The sequence below is a fragment of the Scylla paramamosain genome, chromosome 21, assembly GCF_035594125.1.
Source record: "Scylla paramamosain isolate STU-SP2022 chromosome 21, ASM3559412v1, whole genome shotgun sequence".
NCBI classification, from domain to species: Eukaryota; Metazoa; Arthropoda; class Malacostraca; order Decapoda; family Portunidae; genus Scylla; species Scylla paramamosain.
The window spans coordinates 4,134,136-4,160,766 of record NC_087171.1 but is presented as its reverse complement, the minus strand read 5'-3'; the positions used below and the strand labels follow the sequence as shown (position 1 = coordinate 4,160,766).

The window sequence follows — 26,631 nt, the reverse complement described above, 5'->3', positions numbered from 1 at the left end:
TGTGGCACCCCGCTGGTTACGTCAGTCCACATGGATGTTTTTCCATTCATTGCTACTCTTTGTTTACGGTTGTTTAGCCAGTTTTCTACCCATCTCAGCACGTCGCCTTGGATACCGTGCGATTATAATTAATCAGTAAACGTTTGTGGGGGACTTTGTCGAAGGCCTTTTGAAAATCAAGATATATTGCATCTACCACTTTACTCTCGTCATACTGGTTCAAAATATCATAGAATAAGTCTCTAAGAGGTTCGTCAAACAAGAGCGCTTGTTGCGGAACAAGAGCGAGAGAGAGAGAGAGAGAGAGAGAGAGAGAGAGAGAGAGAGAGAGAGAGAGAGAGAGAGAGAGAGAGAGAGAGAGAGAGAGAGAGTTTCAAAGAATGAAAAAGAATTACCAAACATTAAGGCCAAAAATAAGATTAAATCTTATATAATGAGCATAAAGAGATGTTGATTAAAATGTAATGATTATAATGATCATTGACTATAATGTAAAGCCATGAGTGTGTGTGTCTTTCTTTTAATGCACTTTTAGTATCAAAGTATCTTTGATTTTTATTTGTCTCCTATATATCACTTATTTACTTATTTATTTACTTACTTATTTATGTACCAACGTATTTACACTTTACTCTAATATATTTACATACATATATATTGACCCTTAAGTAGTAAGAATGTTTTTTTTTTTATTATTATTATTCGCTGGCAAGTCTCCTCATCACAGAATATGGAGAAAAACAAGACAGACGTAGATGTTGGTCATTCTTTTCCTTCTAATAGACGATTGACATGAAACATTAAGTATACAAATAAGACTAAAGCATCACAGAACAATAAATGAACATGAGTAATAAACTTGGCAATGGACTTCGCTACGCACATTTCTTCAGGTAGTTATTAGGTCATGTTTTCTTTGGTACCATGTGCTCCTTCCACGTTACGAAAACAGCAACAACAGCAACAAGAAACACAACTGCAGCAGCAGCAACAACAACAGACACACAGGCAGACAGACAATTAGACAGAGTGGAACGAAAAGGATTTCCTCTTATGAACTCCTCTCCACTAACTGACTCTCTCCAGCCTCTCTTATCACAGCTATGTTACATCTCTTGCTATGTTTTACTGCTCTTTTCACGCTAACTGGTCTTTTGATCTTCCTAGCTGCATGTCTCCCCTCCTCCCGCGGCCTCGCTGCACAAGACTTTCTTCTTTCTCTCATCCCTATTTTGTCCACCTCTATAATGCAAGAGTTAACCAATACTTTCAATCATTCATCCCTTCCTGCCTCTATATTTCCTCCTTCCTTTCACTTGAATTTTTTCAAGAGGGAGATTTCAAGACACTTATCCTTTAATTTTCGATAATTCTCTTGACATCTCTTTTGGGACTGGCAACGCAGTGGGATTTTTTCTTTTTTTCGTCTTTTCCTCTTTTTCGTTTACCTTGGCCAGTGACCTTCTTACATGATTTTTTATATATATATATATATATATATATATATATATATATATATATATATATATATATATATATATATATATATATATATATATATATATATATATATATATATATATATATATATATATATAGATAGATAGATAGATAGATAGATAGATAGATAGATAGATAGATAGACAGATAGATAGATAGATAGATAGATAAATAAATACTCGTAGATAGAAACATAGATAGATGGATAGGTAGACAGACAGACAAACAGATAGATAAAAATAAAGACAAATAGATAAAGTAACTCACTTGCTGACTGTCTGAATGAATGAATGTACGAATAAGGGAATGAAGCCATATATTAACAGAGTGACTGGCTGAGTCACTGAGACACTGATGGAAAAATTCTGTGACTGATTGAGATAAATGATTCAGCACCACACACAAGTTTATAAGAATACATGTCTCACTCATTCTTAACACTTGCTGTCTGGCTGCCCCACAGAAAGTAGTAACAGAGGGACGGAACACAGAGTCCTTGAAGGGGTCGGAACAAAATCAGTCCTTCAGATACAACGCACCCCAGACAAGTGACTCTGAGAACGAGGATGAACAACAGACTGAAATTTCTAAGATTGACTGGGTAACGGAGTGGCTCGACAAGCACTGCTTCCGTGATGAGAAGGCCTGGGGCGCCGTCATGGCGGGCGTTGAGGCCACGCCGGAGGAGATGGAAAACCAACTCCAGGACAAACTCAACCCTCCTGTCGGTAACTTTAAATTGGATAGTAGCGAATACACTTCACTAGACAACACCAGCCCCAAGAAATTTCTCGCCGCCCTCACGCGCCTTAATCACCTCCAAAAATCACACGATGATATCCTGGCACAGCTGACCTTCCCCAACAAAATGGTGGTGCAGCATGTGACTTACATCGTCAAGGCCTTCCTGAGACGCATGTACTTTAGAATGAAGGGCAAGAGCCACAACAAACAGGAGGCCGTGATGCACAAGATGCACTACGCCATGCAGGGCATCGTGCATTGCTTCTTCAAGATGGGCATGGATAAGAAAGTCTACTTACACAAAGCAACGGAGAGAGACGAGTTTGAAAACTGGAGTGATGATGAAGATGACGAGGAAGGACGAAGCAATGACGGCGAGAAGGAAGAAGGAAGCGTCAATGAAACCAAAGGCGAAGAATCTGACGAAGTTCAAGAAAACGAACAGAAATGGTCAAATAATGAAGACGAAAACCAGAAAAAGAAGATGGCAATTCAAGAGATAAAGATGGTGAAGAGGTTTGTGAGCAGCGTTGTCACGCTTCAAGCACAGGCCCCTGAGGCTCTGCTAAACACCGCGGAAGCGATTTACAGCGGCAAGGTGTTACGGTGGAGCACGTGCTCAAACACCCCAAAACTCTCACCCACCAGAATGACAGCGTGGAAGGGAGTGTGCCTGGGATGGAGGGCCAAGACGGTAACTCAAGCAACGAAGAAGACAAGGAGGACGAGTATTACATCCCTGACGACAAATCATATGCCAGCCTGGAGTTCTCCGACAACGAGAGAATGCACTGCCACCTCTCAGACGTGGAAGATGATGAGTGTGAAACGGATGACGTTTCTTGGGATGAGGAGGATGACAGTGACGCTGATAGTGAGACCCGCTTGAGTCCCACTGAGTATCCATCAGATGGCGAGGAGTCCAGCTCGAGTGAAGACGGTGGTGCCAGTGATGAGAATATAGCAAAGAAAAGCCAGACATCACCAGGGCAGGAGGTGAACTTCAGGTTGCTTAACAGACTTGCCGGCGAATTCAGCGACAGTAGCGAAGAGGAGGGGGACGAGAAGGCGGCGTGGAGGCGGAGAAAGGATGTGAGCCGCACTCTGTGGATGCAAGAGATGGTCTCTGACTGCCCACTCAAAGACAGGATTTACAGTCAAGAATTCCACTGCTGCAGAGCTCCTTTGTTCCCCAAGGTCAATCTTTCAACACATTCCAGTCAAGAGAAGGAAGAAATTCTTCAACACTTTATGGAAAAGAATGTCAGCAGAAACATTCGCCACTACGTCATGAAAAACAGTTTGCCGAAGGAATTTCGCGATATTCAAGGTGTGGCGGCGTGCCAAGGGCCTCAGGCGGTTACCAGGCCAGCGCCTGGGCACACAGGACACTGCAGCGTGGCAGTCTTTCAAGCGGCAGAAGGCCTACTTTAACGACTTCCTCATGACGGAGAAAGAGGCCCTTCTTTACAGTTTGTCGTGGAAGCACAAAGTGTCGTGTGAAGAAGTCTTCCAAGCTCAGGCGGCGGTAGAAATGCTTTGTAAGAAACGGCGACTCGCAGTCAAGATTGTCAAGTTCCTGGATCAGCTCCCCATCCGCCGCCTCGAGTACCTGAATGAGCACGTCCTCGCAAAGGCACAGCGGGAAAATGGAGGGGAGCCGCAAAGTCACTCAGACATGACTTCCGTGTTGCTGTTTTTAGAGACTGTGGCTACAATGCAAGGACAGGAGTCGCTCTTTCCCTGCCACGGCAATGTTTGCGAGAAGCTTCAAGGCTACGTGGAGAGCCTCGTTCATGATATCGACGACGAATATAAGTTCTTTTGTAAGGAAAAGGAAAAGCGGGCCCGCCGCGAGGAGGTCAAAGTAAAATGAAATAACATGAGCAAAAACACGTTGAAAAAATACTTGTCTGTCGCGAAAGAAACCTATCAGAGCTTGACGCGCAAGTTTCTGCAGCAGAAGCACAAATACCTCAAGAGACGCTTATCGGAGCACGAGCTTAACAGTCTGTTTCCCTTTGTGCCCTAAAGATGACATAGGTCTGATGCACCTCCCTAAACACCAGAGGCTGCACCTGCTCACCCATCATAACAACAAACTCAAGCTCCGCCGAGATTACATTGACATGGTCAAGGAAAAGGCACGCCACACCAAGAAAGTTGTGGCCAAAATGAACAGGTTCTTGTCGCGGAGTTCGGCTCAAGACATAATTTTGAAAGTTTATGACATTCAGACGCAGGAGAGTGAGTGGGCACAGAGGGACATGGTGCTGGAAGATGAGGCAATAACCTACTTGGAGGTGTCACCGCAGGAGTACAAGGAGTCCACCAAGTACTCACTCACAGGCCTCACCTGGGACACCTGGAGTGACGACGAGCAGGACAATGATTCGGACCGGATGGATGAAGGCTCGGAGGAAGGTGAAGAGGAAATATGGAACGAAGAGAAGATAAAACGAAAGGCTGCGGAAGAAGAACCCAAGATAGAACCACTGATTATACAGAAAATATTATGTGAGCTGCATGTACAGTATTATCCTACAGGAAAATACATACTTAAAAATGAAAGGCATGTCCAGAAATCCTATGCAACTTCCTTCCCTTTCGAACAAAAACCCTGGGAGACTCCAGTTTACCACGCGATCCTGGATAAATTCGTAACTTATCTTAGTAACAACAAAGCCCAGATTGGCAGGCCGTTAAAGATCGACTTTTGGAAAGAAATACGTCGACTCTGGCACTATAAACCTAAAGGTTTCATCAAGACCATTCGATGCTACGAGAACCTCAGGAAAACTTACAACAAGGAGCAGAGGAGGACGCAGCGAGCATGGAGAGTCACGAAGACTGACGAAGACCAGGAACACATAAAGAACCATGAATTCCAAGTGTTCGCGGAGTGCGAAGGCGAGACTCAAGCAACACCTACGAAAGAAAAAGAAAATACTATTTTAATGAGAAGGAAATTCCAGATAAATGAAGGCATTACTCCTGAATTTCTAGCTGCAGAGTCAAAGAAAATTAAACTGGATGACGATGAAGACGAAACAAAGGAAATGGATGCTGGGAAAACAATGAAAAGGAAAATCGAGGACAGTGAACAAGTTACGCAGATTAATGAAAAAATGATGAATTGCAGATATGACAAAACTGTGAATACGGAGTGTACCTCAACAGAAGACAGAGAACAAAAAAGTCAGTGAAAAGGCGATTTCGGGAAGAATGGGATGTAACTGAACAACCAAAAGACAAGCTCAAGGAAGTTCAAAATAAGAAAAAGAATGTTTGGCGAGAAGAGAAAGTCACGAATTGGGAAATGAAAGACCTTCAATGCAGTGAGGATACAGAAAGTTGAAGAGAATAAGCATGTGTAAACTATAAAGATAAAAGTAGATAAAAACACAAAAAGATAAAAATGATATAAAAATATTTAATATTAAGAAATAACAAAGACAAATGAGGATAAGAAAAAAAATTAACAAGAAACAAGAGAAAATATATGATTTCATGAGAGATAGAGAGATAATGAAAAAATAAATAAAAATAACGCCTTATTAACTGGAATCAAATTACGTCAAAAACACTGAAAACGAAAACAGAAGTCAAAACACTAGAAATTAAGTCAAAACACTAAAAAGTGACACGAAACACTAAAAAGTTAAATTACTAAAAATATGAGCAAAAACACTAAAAAAACGGGTAAACTCTAAATAAAAAAAAAAAAGGAATGAAAACACTGAAAACAGTTGTTAGAGAAATTTTGTCAGGGACAAAATCCTAGTGTCAATAAAAGAAAAGAAAAAAAAACTTTAAAACAAGAAATCAAGTTATTTAAAAAGGAGCCAAAACATTAAAGAAAAAATAATCACCTGTAAAACAAGAAATGAAAAGCCTAAAAAAAAAGGAATCAAAATACTAAAAAATAGAATACAAAAAAACAAAACGTCAAAACACTTAAAAAGAGCCATAACAGTAAAATTCAGAGTTAAAATAATAAAAAAATAAAAGAAAGGAGTCAAACAATTAAAAAGTTACTTAAAAGATTTAAAAAAGACAGTCCAAGCAGACAAAAAAAAAAAAACACTCAAAACAATAAAAAAACAAAAAACAAAAAAAACAAATAGGCAAAGCATTTAGAAAGGGAAACACTCAAAGCACTAAAAAGTAGGGAAAATACTGAAAAAAAAAGATATCAAAACACTAAAAAGGAGATAAAACATTACAAAAAAAGTGTCAAAACACTAGAAAAAGAAATGAATTCTAAAACAAGAAATCTTAACACTACAAAAGCAGTGAAAACACTAAAAAAAGGCAAAAAGAAAAAAAAAATTAAATAAATACACTAGAAAGGAATCAAGAACAAATTAAGTCAAAACACTAAAAAGAAGGCAAAAAAAAAAAAAAAGAAAATAAACACTACAAAAGAATTATGGCACTAAAAAAATGGATTTAAAACACTTAAAAACGAAAAAAAAAAATAGTCATAAAAAATAGGCTCAAAAACACTAAAAAAGAAAAGGAGTCAAATCCTATAAGAAAGAAATTGCATGAAAATGCTAAAAAAACAAAACAAAATGTAATGAAAACAGTAAAAAAGAAGTAAATGGAGTGAAAACACACCAAAAAAAAAAAGGAGTTAAAACACTAAAAAAAAAAAAAATCCCCCCCCAAAAAAAGAATCAAAACACTTAAAAAGGCAAGATAAATAAATAAATAAATAAACTACAGAGTCATAACACTGATAGAAAAAATAAAAAATAGCCAAAACACTAAAAAGAAAAAAAATGAATGAAGACACTTAAAAAAAGTTAAAACACTAAAAAAGTAAAAATGGGGTAAAAATATTAAAAAAAGAAAACGGAGTCAAACACTCTAATAAAAAAAATGCGTCAAAACGCTAAAAAACAACAAAATGTAATCACAACACTAAAAAAAAGGAGTCAAAACACTAAAAAAAAAAAAAAGAGAGAGAGAGAAAGGGTAGAAGCCAAGATAGAACCGCTGACTATACAGAAAATATTCTGTGAGCTGCATATACAGTATTATCATACAGGGAAATATATACTTAAAAATCAGAGCGATGTCTAGGAATTCTATCCAATTTCCTTTATCTTAGAACAAAAACCCTGGGAGACTCCAGTCCACCACGCGATCCTGGATAAATTCGTAACGTATCTTAGCAACAACAAATCCCAGACTGGCAGGCCATTAGAGATCGACTTTCGGAAAGAAATACGTCGATTCTGGCACTATAAACCTTAAGGTTTCATCAAGACCATTCGATGCTACGAGAACCTCAGGAAAACTTACAACAAGGAGCAGAGGAGGACGCGACGAGCATGGAGAGTCACGAAGACTGAAGAAAACCAGGAACACATAAAGAACCATGAACTCCAAGTGTCCTCGGAGTGCGAAGGCACTCCGAGGACAACAACACCTACGAAACAAAAAAAATAATATCATTTCAATGAAAAGGAAATTCAAGATAAGTGAAGACATTACTCCTAAATTTCTAACTGCAGAGTCAAAGAAAATTAAACTGGATGATGATGAAGACTAAATAAGGGAAATTGATACTGGAAAAACAATTAAAAAGAAAATCGAGGAGACTGAAGAATTTACGAATATTAATAAAAAAAAAAAATGACGGATAAGACAAACGTGTGAAAACCAACTGTAGCTCAGCAGAGGACAAGGAACAAAAGAAGTCAGCGAAAAGGCGATCTGAGGAAGAATGGGATGTAATGGAACAGCCAAAAGACAAGCTAAAGGAAGTTCAAAACTAGAAAAAGAGGGTTTTGGGGAGAAGAGAAACTCACGAATTGGGAAGTTGAAAACTTGGAAAACAGTGAGGATACACAAGGTTGAAGAGTGTAAGCATGTGTGAACTATAAAAACGAAAATAGATAAAAAGATAAAAGATAAAAATCCTATAAAAAATATTCATTAAGAACAAATAAGAAAAAAAAAACAAATAAGGTTAAAAAAAATGATAAGACAGAAGAAGAGATAAAATATATGACTTGATGGGAAATAGGGAGCAATAAATATAACGATTCATTAAATGGAAACAAATAAATTTTGAAAAAAAAGTAGGTCTTGGAAACGTGTCAGGATTTTTTTTTTCAACAAAATCATAAAGTAAAAAAAAAAAACAATAAAAGGACGAAAGAGAAAAGAAAAAGAACTTTAAGAGGAGAAAAATTTTGATTGCACAAAGCTAGAATTTTAAAGTGCCCGTCTATCCCTCATACCCCCTCCCCCCCAAAAAAAGAAAATTCATGAGAACAAGAACAGAAATAACTTATCCTAGAAAATAATGACGAAAATCAGGAAAGTAAAAAAAATAAAAAATAGTTCAGCATAGTTCAGCATAATAAGGTTCAAGGAAGTAGAGCGAAAATGATGGACAATCAAAACACAAATCGTAAAATCACTAAAAACATGTCAAACACAACAAAGCAAAACAGGAGTCAAAACACTAAAAAAGGAGTCAAAACACACAAAAAAAAGAGACAAAACAATAGAAAGTCAAAACACTAAAAAAGAGTGAAAAAAAACTAAAAAGGGACCAAAGCACACACAAAAAAATTGAAAACAGAAAAAAGTGTCAAACTACTAGAAAAGACAAAATACTAAAAAAGCTATCAAACAAAAAAAAAAAAGGAGCAAAACACTAAAACAAGGATTCAGCTGTAAAAAAAATAAATAAATAAATAAAACACTAAAATATGGAGTCAAAACACTAAAAAAGAAGAAAAAATAAATAAAAACACTAAAAACAATGATAACACTAAAATCGAAGTTAAAAACAATAAAATTGAAAATGAAGGCAAGAAACTGAAAAAAAGAAAAGAAAACAAACGAGTCAATATACTAAAAATAAATAAACAAATAAATAAATGCTTAAAAAAATAAAGAGACAAATTATTAAAAAGTCAAAACACTAAAAAAAACGAGCAAAAGTACTAAAAAAAAGGTTAAAACATTAAAAAGGACACAAAATACTAAAAAAAAAAAAATGTCAAAACATTGAAACGAAGACAAAAAACTACAGGAAAGGAGTCAAAACATAAAAAAAAGAAGTCAACTCTAAAACAAGAAATTAAAACACTAAAAAGGAGTGAAAACACAGAAAAAGACAAAAAATAAACACTAGAAAAGGAGTCATAACACTTAAAAACGTAGTCAAAACACTAAAATACTAAAAATGGAATCACACACAAAAAAGAAGAAAGTTTATAAAGAAAACTAAAAAAAGGATTCAAAACAATAAAATAGGAATAAAATACTAAAAAAAAAAAAAAACACTCATAACACTAAAAAGGAGTCAAAATACTGGAAAAGATGTCAAAACAATTAAAAAAGCTGACAAATCACTACAAAAAAGAGATCAAAACAAAAAAAAGATGTAAACTCTAAAACAAGGAATCTAGACACTAAAAAAGGAGTCAAAACACTAAAAAAGAAGACAAAATAATAAAAAAATAAAAACACTGAGGTGTCATAGCACTAAAAATGAAAAAAAAGAGTAAAAAATAGAAAAAGAAAAAAATATATTAATAGACTAAGAAAGGAGTCAAAACACTAAAAAAGGGTTCAAAACACTAATAAAGTAGACAAAACACTAAAAACGTGTCAAAACAGTAAAAAAAAGTTTTAAAACACTAAAGTCAAAACACTACAAAAAAGGAGACAGCACTAAAAAAAGTCAACACTAAAAAGTGAAAACTAGAAAAACTGTCAAAACAATAAAAGAGTGAAAACACAAAAAAATGTCAAAATACCGAAAAACGAGACAAAATACTACAGAAAGGAGTTACAACAGTGAAAAAGAGGACAAAATAAAAAGTTAAAGTCCAAAAAAGTCATAGCATTAAAATAAATATAATAAAAATACTGAAAAAAATATAAAACACTAGAAAAAAAATTCTCAAAACACTAAAAAAAAAGATTGAAAACAGTGAAAATGGAATCAAAATACTTAAAAAGGACAAAAAACAATAGTCAAAACACTAAAAATACGAGTGAAACCCTAAAGAGGGGATGGAAATGCTTAAAAAAAGAAGTCAAAACAATGAAAAAAGATCTCAAACTACTAAAAAAAGAAAAATACTAAAAAAAGTGGTCAAAACACTAAAAAAAAATTCAACTGTAAGACATGAAATCAAAACACTAAAAAAAAAGACCAAACAAAAAGTTAAAAAAAATAAATAAATAAAATAAATAAATAAATAAATAAATAAATAAACTATCATAAAACACTAAGTCAAAACACACACACAAAAAAAATGGAGTCAGATACTAAAAAAGAAAGTCATAACACTAAAAAAGGATTCAAAACACTAAAAGAAAGAGTAAAAACACTAAAAAGGCAGTAAAAAAAAAAGGCGTGTAAGCATTAAAGAAAGAATCACACTAAAAAAAGACACTATAAAGGATTAAAACATTAAAAGAAAAGTAAAAACACTAAAAAAGCTGCCAAAATAATAAAAAAGAGTGCAAGCACAAAAAAATGAAAACACTAAAAGAAGTGAAAAAAAAAAAAAAAAAGACTACACCAAAAGGATTGAAAACACAAAAAGAGTAAAAACAATAAAAAAAACAGACAACACACTAAAAAAGGAAACAAAACACCGCAAAAAAGGAGTGAAAACTAAAAAAAAGTAAAAATAGTAATAAGGAGTCATAGTATAAAAAAAATGGAGTCAAAACACTAAAAACACTCAAAACACTAAAAAAGGATTAAAAACAAAAAAAGCTGTCAAAACACTACAAAAAAAAAGGATAAAAAAGATTCAAAACACTAAAAAAAAGTTAAAACACTAAGTTAAAAGAATACAAAAAAGTAGGAAAAACACTAAAAAAAGATGTGAAAACACTAAGAAAAGGAGACAAAAGTACTAGAAAAGCAGTGAAAACACTAAAAAAAGATGACAAAACAAAAAGCAAAAACTCTAAAAAGGTCATACAACTAAAAAGAAAAAAGTCAAAACATTAAAAATAAAAAAAAAATAAAAACACTAAAAACACTAAAAAGTAAAAAAAAAAAAAAAAAAAAATGAGTCAAAACATCAAAAAAGTCGAAACACTAAAAATATTGGGATCAAACAAAAACAAAACACTAAAAGAAAGAAAACATGGAGTTAAAACACTAAAAATATAGAAGTCAAAGCAAAGTCAAAACACGAAACAACAAAAAAGTTAAAACACCAAAAAAAAAAAAAGAAAAAAAAAGTTAAAGCACAAAAAAAAGACGAAAAAAGTGTCAAAATATCTAAGAAAGAAAAAATGGAGTCAAAACACTAAAATAAAAACAAAAGAAGTCAAAACACTAAAGAAAGGAGAGCAAAAAATGAAATCAAAACACTAAAAACAGAAAAAAGAAGTCAAAACACTAAAGAGGTAAAATGAAAAAAAAAAAATAAGGATACTTAAATAAAAATTAAGTCAACATAGTAAGAGAAAAAAAATGGTCAAGACACACACACACACACACACACACACACACACACACACACACACAAAGAGACAAAACAAAAGAAGTTAAACCACTAAGAAATTGCAAAACTAGAGTCAAAACACTACTAAAACTCAAAACACTAAAAAAAGGAGTTAAAACTCTAAAAAAAAAAAAAATAATAAATAAAAACACTATTAAAGGATTCATAACTCTGAAAGAGAAGTCAAAACAGCAAAGATAGAAAAAAAAACAAGAAGTCAAAACAAAAAAAAAATCTGAGGCAAAACAATAAAAAAAAAATCAAAACTTAAAAAAAAAGAAAAATAACAGTCAGTACATCAAAAAAGAAAAAAAAATACAAGTCAAAACGTTAAAAAGAAAATGAGTCAAAACATTAAAAAAAAAAAAAACTCAGAATACTAAAAACATGGAGTCAAAACTTAAAAAAAAAAAAAGAAAAGGACTAAAACACTAAAAAAAAAAAAAAAATGAGTCAAACCACTAGAAAAAATCAAAACACAAAGAGAAAATGGAGCCAAAACACTACAAAAACTCAAAACACTAGAAAAGGAGTCAAAACACTGAAAGAAGGGTGAAAACACTAAAAAAGGAATACTAAAAATAATTATTTTTTTTAGATAGTCAAAACAATATAACAGGAGTAAACAAACACAAAAGAGTTTAAAAATAACAAAATTAGTCAAAAAAAGACAAAACACTAAAAAAGAAAAAAAATGAGTCAAAACACTATCTAAAGATGAAATTCAAAACATTAAAGAGAGTTAAAATAAAAAATAGTCAAACAAAAAAAAGGAAGAATACTAAAAACAGAAGACAAAAAAAATCAATACATTAAAAAAAAGGTTAAAACATTAAAGGAAAAAAATATTCAAAACACTAAAAACATAAAAATGGTGTGAAAACACAAAAAAAAAGAAAATTTGAATTGAAAGCAATAAAAAGAAAAATGGAGCTGAAAGAATGAAAAAAGAAGTAAAAACACTAAAAAAAGAAAAATAATTGAATCAAAACATTAAAAAGAAAATGAAAAAAGTCAAAACACACAAAAAATGGAATCAAAACATTAAAAAAAGCTTTCAAAACAATAAAAAAAATACAGAAGTCAAAACAAAAAGGAATAGTTAAATCACTAAAACAACAAAAAATGTCAGAAAGCTGAAAGGAAAAGTCAAAACAGTAGAAAGAAGTCAAAACACTACAAAAAAAAAAAAATTGAAAACATTAAAAAAATGGAGTAAAAAGATTAAAAAAGTAGGAAATTGAATCAAAGCAATAAAAAAGTAAAAACAATGAAAAATACAAAATGGAGTCAAAACAATAAAAAAAGAAAATAAATGGAAACACTAAAAAAGAAAAACATAGTATCAAAACACTAAAAAAGTACTAAAAAGATAAAAGTAATTAAAAAGATAAATAAGTCAAAACAATGAAAAATATAGATAGAGTCAGAATAAAAAAAAAAATATTGAGTCAAAACAATAAAACAAGAAAAAAAGTCAAAACACTAAAAAAAAAAAGTCGACATAAAAGATAACAAACGAAGTGAAAGCAATAAGGAAAGAAAATAAGATGTCAAACCATTCAAAAAGAGAAAAGTTAAAACACTAAAAAGTGTAAAAAAAAGAAGTCTAATAAGTCAAAATATTAAAAAAAGAAAAAAAAGAATTAAACACTAAAAAATGAAGACAAAACACTAAGAGTAAAAAGGCAAAATACTAAAAAAATTTAAAAAAAGAGTCAAAAATGAAAAAAAGTCAAAACCCTGAAAGAGAAAAAAGGAGTCAGAACAATAAAAACAGGAATTAACACACACACACACAAAAAAAAAGTTAAAACTCTAAAGAATGGAGAGTCAAAAAGAGCCGAAGCACTTAAAAAAAAAAATAGTTAAAATAAAAACGAGGTCACAAAAAAAATGTAAAAACAAACTCAACCTATTAAAAAAAAACGAAGTCAAAACACTACAAAAAATAGTAAAAAAAAAAAGGAGACAAAACGAAATCAATATAATAAAATAAAATAATAGTCAAAACAGTAAAAAATGGTGACAAAATAGTAAGTCAAAATAATAAAAAAAAAATAAATGGAGAAAAATACTAAAAAGATAAGCAAACACTAAAAAAAAGTCAAAACACTAAGAAAAGGAAAAGGTCAAAACACAAAAAAAGTAAAAACACACACACAAAAAAAAAAAAAGAAAATGGAGTCAAAACACAAAAAAAAAGATTAAAAAAGGAAAAAAGTCAAAACTAAAAAGGAAAATAATTAAATCACGAAATAGGGAAAACAGAGTCGAAACACTGAAGAATGGAGTCAAAACACACACACACACACACACACACACACACACACACACACACACACACACACACACACACACACACACACACACACACACACACACACACACAAAATGGAATAAAAAAAAAACTAAAAAAAGAAAAAAAAGTCAAAACGCTAAATAAAGGAATTAAAATACAGAAAACGAAGTAAAAGTAAGAAAAAAAAGGACTCATATCACTAAAGAAGAAAATAATCCAAAACACTAGAAGAGGAAAAGAAAAAAAAAAGGATTCATGAACCTAAAAAATAAAAGGAGTCAAAAAAAAAAAAAAAAAAAAAAAAAAAAAATATATATATATATATATATATATATATATATATATATATATATATATATATATATATATATATATATATATATATATATATATATATATATATATATATAATAAAAATTTGAAAGATTTAAAAAATCTAAAGAGAAAAGTCAAAAGACTCAAAATAAAAAGATAAGCCAAAATAGGAGGACCAAACACTAAAAACTAGTTCCAAAACAATATATATATATATATATATATATATATATATATATATATATATATATATATATATATATATATATATATATATATATATATATATATATATATATATATATATACAGTAAAAACAACAGAAAGCATAAAAAAAGAAAAGGTGTCAAAAAAAGATAAAAGTCAAAACAATAAAAATAAGGAGTCAAAACAATAAAAAGAAATAATGAGCTAAAACAATAAAAAAGAATAAAAAGAAAAAAAATGAAGTTAAATGAATAAAATAAGGAAAAAGGATTCAAAATCATAAAAAAATAACCAAAAAGTCAAAACAATAATAAGGGATCAAAACAATAAAAAGGCGTTAAAGCAATAAAAAAAATCCAAACAATAAAAAAATGAGTCGATAAAATAAAAAAAAAACTAAAATAAAATAATGAAAAAAAAAACAAAAAACAGAAAAGCCAAAAGAATATAAACTAAAACGAGAAGTCAAAACAATGAAAAAGAATTAAGACAATAAAAAGCAAAATAGGAACAAAACAAAAAGAAATGGCGACAAAATAAAAAAAAAAAAAAAACATAAATGGCCCTGAACTGTTCATAAATGAAAGATCGACGTAACAGAACACTAATGGCATTAGCTTGTGGAAAGTGGTGTTGCATGAAGAGGAAGAAAGTGCCAAAGACTACTCGGAAATCCATGTGGAATCAGCTGCTGGCCAGTAAAATGACGAATAACATGATCTGAGGTGTTTATTAAGGCCTCCGTCCTTGGTCCTTGTGGTTGCCACGTTGCGTAGAAGGGTCGTGACGTTTATAGTACATGACGTAAGTAGGACAAGAAGAAAAGGAACAAAACGCTGTCCTGCTTCTTGTTATCTTGAGTTTGAGCGACAACTTACATTACATTATGCCCACCTCTGTTTAATAACCAGACTGTCATTAACAAGTACCTTTAGATGTTTGAGTTTTATTTATTTATTTATTTTTAATTTCTATGAAAAATTCAATTGCTTGAGAGAGAGAGAGAGAGAGAGAGAGAGAGAGAGAGAGAGAGAGAGAGAGAGAGAGAGAGAGAGAGAGAGAGAGGAATTGTGGGTGAAGGAGGTATGAGAAGCAGTCCTAAGATTCACGTCAAAAGGTAGTTCTGTAATAGGCACTACTTTGCATGAAGAAAAGAATAAATATAGGAGTAGAATTAGAAGAAAATTAGAGACGCGTTAGAGAATCTAACGCCAGTATTAGAAGAATTGTGCAAGAGGTGAACAGGACGTTGAATTGATAACAAGCTTAACTATAAACAGCCGGTTTGTTTTATGCCCATTCAGCTTGTTAAAGGCTTACCTCCCATTGGGTGGAGATTAAAACGTCATTCATTTTGCTTGATATTATTGGCTATGGAAATCTATGACGTATGTCTAGGCACCTCTCGGACAATCCTCAAGTCACTTTTAGCGTCAGTAGCAGCCAGTCACCAAGATAGTACAGACGCACAACCCGTGTCGCTCTGTCTTGAGTTACTCAAAGACTTAGACTCTGACCAAGACACAAGAGTCTTAAATACTTTGCTAATAATCTTAGTCGTGTGATTGAGTAGTATAGAAGTGCACTGTTGTTGAGCTGTAAGACAATTTATATTTTCTAAATAAAACTTAACACACCAGACTAACTTTGATAACCCACTTGCACAAGGATGTTTTAAGTGAAGATTATCCAGAAAAATAATAGTCGTCTCCGATACCATGCTACGCCCACCGACACATAGTCGTCACAGAGGCTAGAGGCACGCACACAGTTCTAGCCAACGACAGTTGCGAAAAAAAAAAAAAAGATGTAACTTATCAAGTAAGGAGCCGTCTGCACACGCGGATATAAACACTTGTTATCTTTATAGTATGTGACGCCCACTCCGCAACGAGCGAACATATAGTAGCCTTCTCGGTTTGTGTTCTCAGTACCATATCAGTGGGAGCGCGAAAGAATATATAAAGGCAGGACACCAAAATCAGCATTTCTTTCTTTCTGCAGGAGGTCATTCGTCACACCAAGTAGACGCCGTCACATCAAGTAGACGCCGTCACACCAAGTAGACGTCGTCACAACAAGTGGACGTTGTCACCTTGCAACCGCATTTCGTCATGGTAAGTATTTTCAGCTTGTCTTACAGGTCCACGCCTTGAGTGAAATGTGAAAATAGGACAACGATGAATATAGACAGTTCACTAGAGGATTAATCTTAAGGTAGAGGCAGTCCCGGATAGGTGACCCCAGCTCCCACAGTGCCCTGTGTACTCTGGGAGTCACGCGACTGTAGTAGCGGAACTGAGGGCAACGTAAGCCAAAAGAGGTGTTTACATGCAGTCGCTTCATTTCTCAGCCGCGCAACTAGACATAAAAGTATTTCAATGACAGTGTACACTCAAGGGCGCGACTTGAAGATGTTGGAAAGAAAATAACTGACAGTTTTATCTTGTATCTCAAATTTCAAGGATAAGATTCAAAGATAAAAAAGTGTTCATATCAGCTTTGATAAAGCTGCTTTCTAGTACTACCTTACTGAACTGTACCTGTCAATCTGAGAGTACCGGACACTGGGAAGGAACCCATGAGCATCGCCACGCGCCTCATATTATAATTCTTTATCCATTTGCAATGTGCACACACACACACACACACACACACACACACACACACACACACACACACATATATATATATATATATATATATATATATATATATATATATATATATATATATATATATATATATATATATATATATATATATATATATATATATATATATATATATAACACAAACATAAGATGCACATAACTAACACTTCTACTACTACTACATACTGTTGCTGTACCAGCGATGATTTTAATGATGACAGTAATGTAAGAATTAAAAAGTATCTTCACTTTCGTCTCTTTTACTGATTACAAATTGAAAGGTGATGAGGAAGTCACAGTAGCATTAGTCAATTACTGAATAGAAAATTCACCCTTTGTATATAAAATGCATTCCAAAACCTGTACAGTGAGCACTACCACCGACATCAATGAAAAAGAGAAGTATAGCATTATTGGTAATTCTATATTTCTTTCCATCGAGGGGGCTGGTGGTCAGCAAAAACTGTTAGAAATACGAACATTTTGCGTATCGATGTCAGTTTTCTTCTGAAAGTCATTGTGTCTGCGTAATTTAACAGTCTGCATATTGTGTCTCAGGATGGCACCAGTTGGATGATACGGGATGGGACAGTGCTGTGTGAAGGAATGTCCCTTGAGCACCTAAGGAGGGATCTCCAGCATCAGTATGGTCCCGGAGCGTCTCCAGTGTTTGTGTACTCCCGTGCCGCACTGGTGCACAATGTCCGCTGCTATCTCGACGCACTCTCACCAATGGTGACTACAGTTTCTGGGTCTCTGTTGTAATGAATAAATAAGAAGAGAAAATTTTGTAATTGCAACCAAAAAGAGGACAATATCAGAGTAATGATAATCTGCTCCTCAAAGGGTAAAAAGTCAATGAATTATCGAATTGCGCACTTAATCAGTGACACGTGAATTCTTACATGTTGGCCACCTGCACTGTTAAAATAAGTTCAGTCATCTTTAAACCAGCTGAGCCATCCTTTGATCTATGTAACCCTCAGAGCACAATATGGGATAATCTTGACCTTCACTTGGGCATACGATTGTCAGTCATGGTGCACAGGAAGAAATCCATTAATATTAATTTGTATAATGATACTCTATTATGATGCTGCTTTATGTGACATTAATGAAAAGGCATGGTGTTCCAGGGGGCAGGTGGGGTGCTCGCGTACTCACTGAAGGCCAACGGCAATCCGAGAGTGGCGGCAACGCTGCTGGAGGCGGGTGTGCAGCGGGCCACTTGCGTCAGTGGTAACGAAATGAAAGTTGCGATCAAAGCTGGATTTCCATCAAATAAACTTATTTTCAATGGCAATGGAAAACGAAGGTAATGGTTTAGCAGGTTCACTGATTGTGATGCACAAAACCCGATTTTAGGTCAGTGATCCCTTGCTAGCTACATCCACTAGAAATGTTGTTTTGACTTTCCCATGATTCACTGCTAAACTTGGGTAGCATTTTCTGTGGAGAAACATTTTATCCTTTCAGTAACTGTCACATCGAACTAAGACTTCGTGAACATTACGAGGTTTATTTGTTTTGTCGATTTATTTACTTATTATTATCATTATTATTATTGTAAGAAAATAAATTTACATTACATTTTACAAGTAACATTTACGCTTCAGTCAATCTTGTCCCTACTCCGCTTCCTGTGGCCTCCAGGTGGGAGGTGGAGGAAGCTGTGCGCAGTGGATCACTGCTTAATGTGGATTCCATGTTTGATGCGCGTCGAGTGGTGGAAGTAGCAACTGAAGTGGGGGTGCAAGCGAAACTTTTATTGCGCCTCAACCCGGCCATTGACGCTCTCACCCACCCTTACCTCTCCACAGCCCTGGCAGACTGCAAGTTTGGCGTAGAGGAAAGTCAAGTGAAGGAGGTGTGTTTCTACTATTACAACCTAAGATACATATTAAACTTCCTTAGATACATATTAAACTTAGTAATCTACAAGAACAGTACTGCATGGATCGAAATTTCTTTAGAGTTTATCGCAGAGATTCTTTATTGAGGGGCTTCAGAGGTCCGTGAAAGTCAGATAAAAGTAAAAAGTTTAATTTCACTATATTTTTGCATGATGTTATATTTTTCTTAATATGTACCATATGTTATGTATTTTTAATTACTGAAGAAAATCAATAAATCTAGAGTGGCATGGAGATCCTACTGCACGCAGTCCGGTAACATAAAATCATCATAGTCGTCAGGTTCTGACTTCGAGTGATTCCTCATTGAAAGAAATCAAAGAAAATGTATTCTCTGCTACCCGTAAACTTTGTTGCCAGCACAACCGATATCTTGTCCCACTCCACGTTATATGCTTATTGCTTCATTTTTCACGGTATATCAGTAGTTTGAAATACACTTTATCAGTGATAAAGACCTTGTCAAAGATTACCTTATTGACCTGAGAATAAAGGAAGTGTTACGAAATTAATTCAACTAGAAGACCCTTCAAGGCGTTCGCAATCCTCTGGAAAACTAACATACTCACCACCCGACTTAATTTAAATAAAAAATAAATAAATAATTAAAAAAAAAAAGACGGTAAGCTGGAAAGAAAAATACGTCATTTGTGTGCTGTCAACTCAACTAATAAAAAAAATTAGGCGCATTTCTAGTCACTACCATCAAGTAAAGACCAAGAAATGTAGCAAAATTAGTTAAATACTGCACACATTATCTTGGATTTGGGATGCATCGTCACCTTGGTATTTTTTCCTCCCTTTTTAAGTTCACTTTACCCATTTAAGTTCTACAATTATCGTGCAACTTTATGAATTCTGGCGCCAAATCTTAGCAGGACTCAGGTGAAGATGACATTTTCTCCCAGTGTCTTCCCTGGGTTGACGTTTTCTTCTTTCTTTCACACCTTGGTTATTCCGTCATGGCATATAAGTGCAATCAATCCACAGCACATGCACAGACAGGGATTTGATAACAGAACAGCAAACTCATATCTCGCACCTATTTTTTTTTTCTATTTAATTATTTATTTATTTATTTATCTATTTTTTTTTTTTTTTTTGAGAAGTCGACATGTCTGATATCGGTCAGGCCTTTCGTCTCAGCACGGTTTCGGCCGTCATAATATCCTGGCAACACAAATAATATTTGCTCGATTCTTTTCAGGATTTGTCAGATGAAATACTGGTCCCTGCACAAACAGGAAGAAAATGTCTTAAACTAAATATTTAGCAGGAGACCAGAAATAAATGCGAAAACACTGAGTCTCGTCGTCGGCCTTTAGCTTCGAATAATTGTTCAGTAGAGTGTGCATCACCAGATACCGTGGATACTGTTAGCATAAGGGCTTAGGATTAATGTTTTGTAGAATATAAGTACAGTAGAATAATTGTTCAGTAGAGTGTGCATCACCAGATATCGTGGATACTGTTAGCATAAGCACTTAGGATTAATGTTTTGTAGAAAATAAGTAGTGTACATCAAGATATATCACGAGAAACGATTTTAGAATGTGTATCTCCAGAGAAATGTGGAGGCGTACGTATAACGAGTGTTACCTTAAAACAGCTGGCCATCACCGGCAACTCAGCCCATTGCGAACATCTCAGTATTGGTGGTATGCATTGGTACAAGCCTACCCTCGTCTGGTAAAGCAAGCAACGGGTGTTCTGATTCCGTTTGCTACTGCAAACCTTTATGAGTCAGGGTTTCCAGCACTTGTTTCCATCAAAAACGAAAAATCGAAATCGATTGGATGTGAAGGATGACACGCGTGTTATCTTGTCGAAGACCACTCCACGGTTTCGTTTTCTTATTGATGCCGAATAATAATAAGCTTCTCATTGAAATGAACTTTTGAGCTGAATTAAAGTTATGCTTTGTTTGATTTGCACAAAATTATTGTAATGATTTTTTGTATAAAGTGACCTTCAATTTTTCCATGAAAAAAAGTGAGAAAATTAAAATTAACTTTTGAGCAGAATTAGTTCTGCTTTATTCGAATTGCACGAGATGATTGTAATTATCTTTCGTATAAAGTAATCATCAATTCTCACATGTAAAAAAAATTTTAAAACTCTTTATTTTATCCATGCTTAGTTTATTTCTTACATTATGATTTTTTTCTCCAGTAAAATAAAGTACATTCATTGGGAGCAATGTTGTATTTTGTGGATTTATGTGCATTTTTCTAAGGAGGAAGTCTATAATTCACAAGATTCTCAAAGGAGTCCGTGGTTAAGAAAAGGTCAAGAACCACTGATTTAGAACGTGATCAGTATGAAAGGGACCTGAAGGTCAGAACTGTGTATTTTTCTTTTGCTTTTATTGTCTTGTTATTCAATCTGTGCAGGTGCTGAATGTGCTGTGGGCAGCACGAAGCAGTGTGAAGGTCGAGGGAGTGCACGTTCACTTGGGGTCTGCTATTACTGACTTATCCGTTTATGCCGATGTGATGCAATCCGTCTGTCGTGTTCTTTACCAGGTGTGTACTGATGATTCCTGTGCTTGTATATATATACTGCATAAGTGTATGAATATTCATTCTTACTTAGTTAATCCACGGACGAAATACAATAGAAAAAAAAGAAAATGGTATGGAAATTTCAAAATCTGTAAATATTGCAGCAGGTGAAGCAGTAGACACCTGTCGAAATGATAATCAGTCCCAATGAGGTCTTAAACAATGGACCGGTTCGTACTGGATCCGGGGCAGTTGTGAACTTTCCCATGACCCAGTTGTGACCTCACTGAACTTTTCCCTCTTTGTCTCACAACTCAAGGGGACAGTCACAACCTGCCTTCTAAAGACAACTCTTCTTCACACAACTTTAAATGGACCTAACACATGTACACTCTTTACTCAAAAATTCAATGTGGCGACTCCTACACCAGTCTCGGAGTCCCCGTCTTGGGAGGGGACCACATATATTCCCAGGTCCGACTGCTCTTCTTCTATTATCGACCCTAAGTGACTTGACACCCCTCTCAACTTTTTCACTAACTTCTGCAACATTCGTGGCCTTGGATCTAATTTTCAGTCTGTGGAACACCACCTCTCCTTTACTAAACCTCATCATCTTTTCCTCACCGAAACACAGGTGTCTGAGGCAATTGTCAGTAGCCCTTTCTCTTTTCCTTTCTACTTTCTATATATTCATTTTCAATCCGATGCTGGATGTTGCGTCTATGTGCGCAACGACCTAATTTGCTTTCGCGCCCACGCTCTTGAATCAACCGAATTGTCCACGATCTGGCTACGACTACAGAGTCACTCTCAAACAAAAATGCTGTGCTGTATCTCTCTCTCTCTCTCTCTCTCTCTCTCTCTCTCTCTCTCTCTCTCTCTCTCTCTCTCTCTCTCTCTCTCTCTCTCTCTCTCTCGAGAGAGAGAGAGAGAGAGAGAGAGAGAGAGAGAGAGAGAGAGAGAGAGAGAGAGAGAGAGAGAGAGAGAGAGAGAGAGAGAGAGAACCTTCCATCACCTGAATCTCATACACTTTATATTTCTGCCTGGAATCATACCAGTTCTGTTCTTCAGCTAATCAAAAACTCCTTCATTAATAGAAAGTGTCAAAATCCTTCAAGATCTAACTCCCGTCGTGACTTCTGGCACCTAACAAAAACATCTCCAGTCTTCATCTTTCCCTCCTTTATTTCAACTTGATGGCACCGCTACCATCTCATTTATTTCTAAAGCTGAACTCTTCGCTCAAACGTTTGCTAAAAACTCTACCTTCGACGATTCAGGGCTTGTTTCTTCCTCTCCTCCACCATTCAGCTACTTCATGTTACCCATTAAGATCTTTCACAGTGATGCTTTCCATGCCCTCGCTGGCCTAAACCCTTGAAAGGCTTATGGACCTGATGGGGTCCCTCCTATCATTTTCCAAAACTGTGCCCTATGTGCATGCACCTTGCCTAGTCAAACTCTTCCAACTTAGTCTGTCAATATCTACCTTTCTTTCTTTGCTGGAAGTCTGCCTACATTCAGTATTTTCCTAAAAAAAAAAAAAAAAAAAGGCCGCTCTATTCCCTCAAACAACCGTTCTATTGCTTTAATTTCCTTCCTCTCTGAAATTATTAATTAACAGGAAGATTCTTAAACATCAATCACTTCACAATCTTATATGTGATCGCCAGTAAGACCCCGTCGTGGCCGCTCTACTGGTGATCTCGCTTTCCTTACTGATTCTTTGTCGTCCTCGTTTAGGGATTTTGGTGAAACTTTCTCTGTTGCCTTAGACACATCAAAAGCATTTGATAATCTGGCACAAAGCTTTGATTCCCAAACTACCTTTCTACGGCTTCTATCCTTCTCTCTGTATCTTCATCTCAAGTTTCCTCTCTGATCGTTCTATTGCTGCTGTGGTAGACGGTTACTGTTCTTCTCCTTATTAACAGTGGTGTTCCTCAGGGTTCTGTCCTGTCACCCACTCTCTTCCTTTACTTCATCAATACACTCCTACGCTGATGATACCACCCTGCACTTTTCCACGTCTTTTTTGAAGATGTCCAACCCTTCAGGAAGTAAACAGCTCACGCAGGGAAGCCACAGAACGCCTGATTTCTGATCTCTCTAAAATTTCTAATTGAGAGAAAGCAAATTTAGTAATGTCCAATGCCTCAAAAACTCAATTCCTCCGTCTATGAACTCGACACAACCTTCAACGACACTCATCTGTCCCCATCTTATACAATGAACATCCTCTCTGTATCTTTTACTAATAATCTAAACTGGAAACCACATCTCATCTCTTGCTAAAACAGCTTCTATGAAGTTAGGTGTTCTGAGTCGTATATGCCAGTTTTTCTCACTCCCCCCCCACTTGCTAACTCTGCATATCACTCTTCTAGACAGGGTGGAATCAAAAACATTTCGTCGTATCAACTCCTCTCCTCTAACTTACCTCAGCCTTCCCCATCCCCCCCCTCCTCTCTCTCTCTCTCTCTCTCTCTCTCTCTCTCTCTCTCTCTCTCTCTCTCTCTCTCTCTCTCATCGCCTCAAAACTGTATCTCTTGCTATCTTCTACCGGGATTTTCACGTTAACTGCTCTTATGATTGCCAACTGCATGCCTCCTCTCCTCCCGCGGCCTCGCTGCGCGAGACTCGAACATTTTCTCACCTCTATTCCATCCAACTAACAATTAACTAGTATTCTCAATCATTCACCCCTTTTTTCCGGCAAGCTCCAGAACTCCCTGCCTGCTTCTGTACTCGTATTTCCTCCTTGAACTCTCTCAAGAGGGAGGTTTCAAGACACTTATCCTCTGGTTTTTATTTATTTTTTTTTTTACCTCGGTTTGGAGACTGGTGCCTGTGTGTTTTTTTTTTTTTTGCCCTTGACCAGTACCCATCTTGCACGGAACAAAAAAAAAAAAAAAAAAAAAAAAAGTGCTGAAGACACAAAATATCCCAGTAATCTTTAATGATAATGATGGACTCCGTCATGCAGTGATAACGGAACATAAATGTGATGATGGTGATGAACGTATAAACCTTATGTTTGTCGACAATGACGATGATGTTCATGATGATGATGATGATGATAAATGAACGATTCGACATTGATTTAGGCAAATATTATTATCATTATTATTATTATTATTATTATTATTATTATTATTATTATTATTATTACTATTATTATTATCATTATTATTATTATTATTAGTATTACTTTATGCCAAGCGAACTGCAGCACATATTTCACTAACAAACCTGAACAGATTCAAAAGTTTGGGTGGCATGACGCGGCTCTGGTAAACCTTGGAGGTGGCCTGGGGGTCTTCCCCGCGCCACACCAACTGCCCGGGGACCACCCCCTGGCCCTTATCGACAATGGCACTCCTACGGTTCCCACACCCACTCCTGCGGATCTAGTGAAAGTGGTGTTGCCTTTGCTGCCAGAAGGTGCCACCCTGATCCTCGAGCCAGGCCGATCCCTCGTGGCTTCTGCAGGTGAGTGACTCGTAGCGGACAACAGAGCGCGGTGATAGTAGTGTCGGTGTGTTGGTGCAAGGTAAAGTAACACACAAATCTTCTGCAGGTGTGTTGATGACGGAGATTTTGGGAGTAAAGACAAACGGAGGAAAGGTGTTTGTAGTGACAGACGCTGCCATGACCGAGGTTATTCGTCCCGCCCTTTACGGCTCTAAGCATCCTGTGACTCACCTCACACAGCCCAAGGTGAGTCCTCTGCTTCACCGACCAATACGGGTAAGGTTTAAGCGTCGAATAGCGTATTGAAGAGGAGTGGGGGGCGGGGATAATTGTATCTTGACTGACATGAGTGACTGGCATAGCAGACTGACACAGCCCTGGAGGAAGCTGCGCACTTAGTGGACGTGGTGGGGCCGGTGTGTGAGAGCGGCGACTTCTTGGCACGGGAATGTAGATTGTCGCCTCCAGTCACCCAAGGGGACAGCCTGCTGGTGTGGATGACGGGGGCATACTGTTTTGCTATGGCCTCCAACTACAACATGCGGCCTCACGCACTGGAAGTCATGGTTCACGGTTCCGCCAGTTACAAGGTTATTCGACGCCCGCAGAATTTTGATGACCTCATGAAAGAGTGCCAGTAAGAAGCATCAAAGTCCATGTAAATAGAATTACTGCTAGACTTTTCACTATTACCAGAATTGTATGTTAGTCAAGTTACGTTGCCTAGTAAATATTAGCACCTTAATCATATAACGTAACTCTGTGTGATATTCATATAGAGACAAGGATGGATTGTAATGAGGGCTTTTACTATAACGTGTTCTATAACTGTGGTCATGATACCAGGAATAATATTGGTGACTATGAATGAATGAAAAGCTGCTTATCACATGTTGGATGCCATCATTGTGACAGAATACATAACGACTCTATCAGAGCTGAACATTGTTTGTGGTCAGTCAGTCGGTCGGTCAATCAATTATTTATAAAATAATAATGACTATGGCATTTCGATAGCTGGGTGGCATCTCATAAGTCAGGTACAGTACATACATATTTCCGGAGATTTCTCGCATGTATTGTTGACAACACTGATTTGCACACAATATACCGTGTTTTATTTATTTATAAGTTTAATTCATAAGAGGTGGTATAAGAACATAAGAAATAAGGGAAGCTGCAAGAAGCGACCAGGCTTACACGTGGCAGTCCCTATATCAAATATACCTATTTCCATTTATCATCCCCATCCATAAACCCGTCTAATATTCTCTTAAAGCTCCCTAATGTTCTAGCACTAACAACATGATTACTGAGTCCGTTCCACTCATCTACCACTCTATTTGAAAACCAATTTCTTCATATTTCCTTCCTAAACCTAAATTTTTCAAGCTTGAACCCGTTATTTCTTGTTCTTTTCTGGTTGCTGATCCTAAGAATTTTGCTTACATCCCCCTTGTTATAACCCTTATACCACTTAAAGACTTCTATCAGGTCCCTTCTTAACAT

At 35.4% G+C, this 26,631-nt stretch overlaps 1 protein-coding gene and 1 long non-coding RNA gene across 5 annotated transcripts in view; one reads left to right on the top strand and one right to left on the bottom strand.

Annotated features, from left to right (window-relative positions):
• The window catches only part of LOC135110883 (uncharacterized), a 38,979-nt gene extending 13,159 nt beyond the window's left edge, over positions 1-25,820 (top strand). The window contains exons 1-9 of one of the 4 annotated variants that reach the window (XM_064023505.1): positions 16,440-16,491; positions 16,579-16,691; positions 17,787-17,963; positions 18,365-18,543; positions 18,882-19,095; positions 21,535-21,666; positions 24,909-25,140; positions 25,229-25,368; positions 25,485-25,820. In XM_064023505.1, coding sequence (XP_063879575.1) covers positions 16,689-16,691; positions 17,787-17,963; positions 18,365-18,543; positions 18,882-19,095; positions 21,535-21,666; positions 24,909-25,140; positions 25,229-25,368; positions 25,485-25,763 — 1,356 coding nt within the window. In that variant the 5' untranslated portion in view covers positions 16,440-16,491; positions 16,579-16,688 and the 3' untranslated portion in view covers positions 25,764-25,820. The other 3 variants (XM_064023506.1, XM_064023507.1, XM_064023508.1) reach the window with 3 other exon arrangements.
• The window catches only part of LOC135110885 (uncharacterized), an 84,273-nt gene continuing 75,493 nt past the window's right edge, over positions 17,852-26,631 (bottom strand). Inside the window, exon 4 of the long non-coding RNA XR_010273481.1 lies at positions 17,852-17,984. This is a non-coding gene — a long non-coding RNA (uncharacterized LOC135110885). The remainder of the gene's footprint in view (positions 17,985-26,631) is intronic.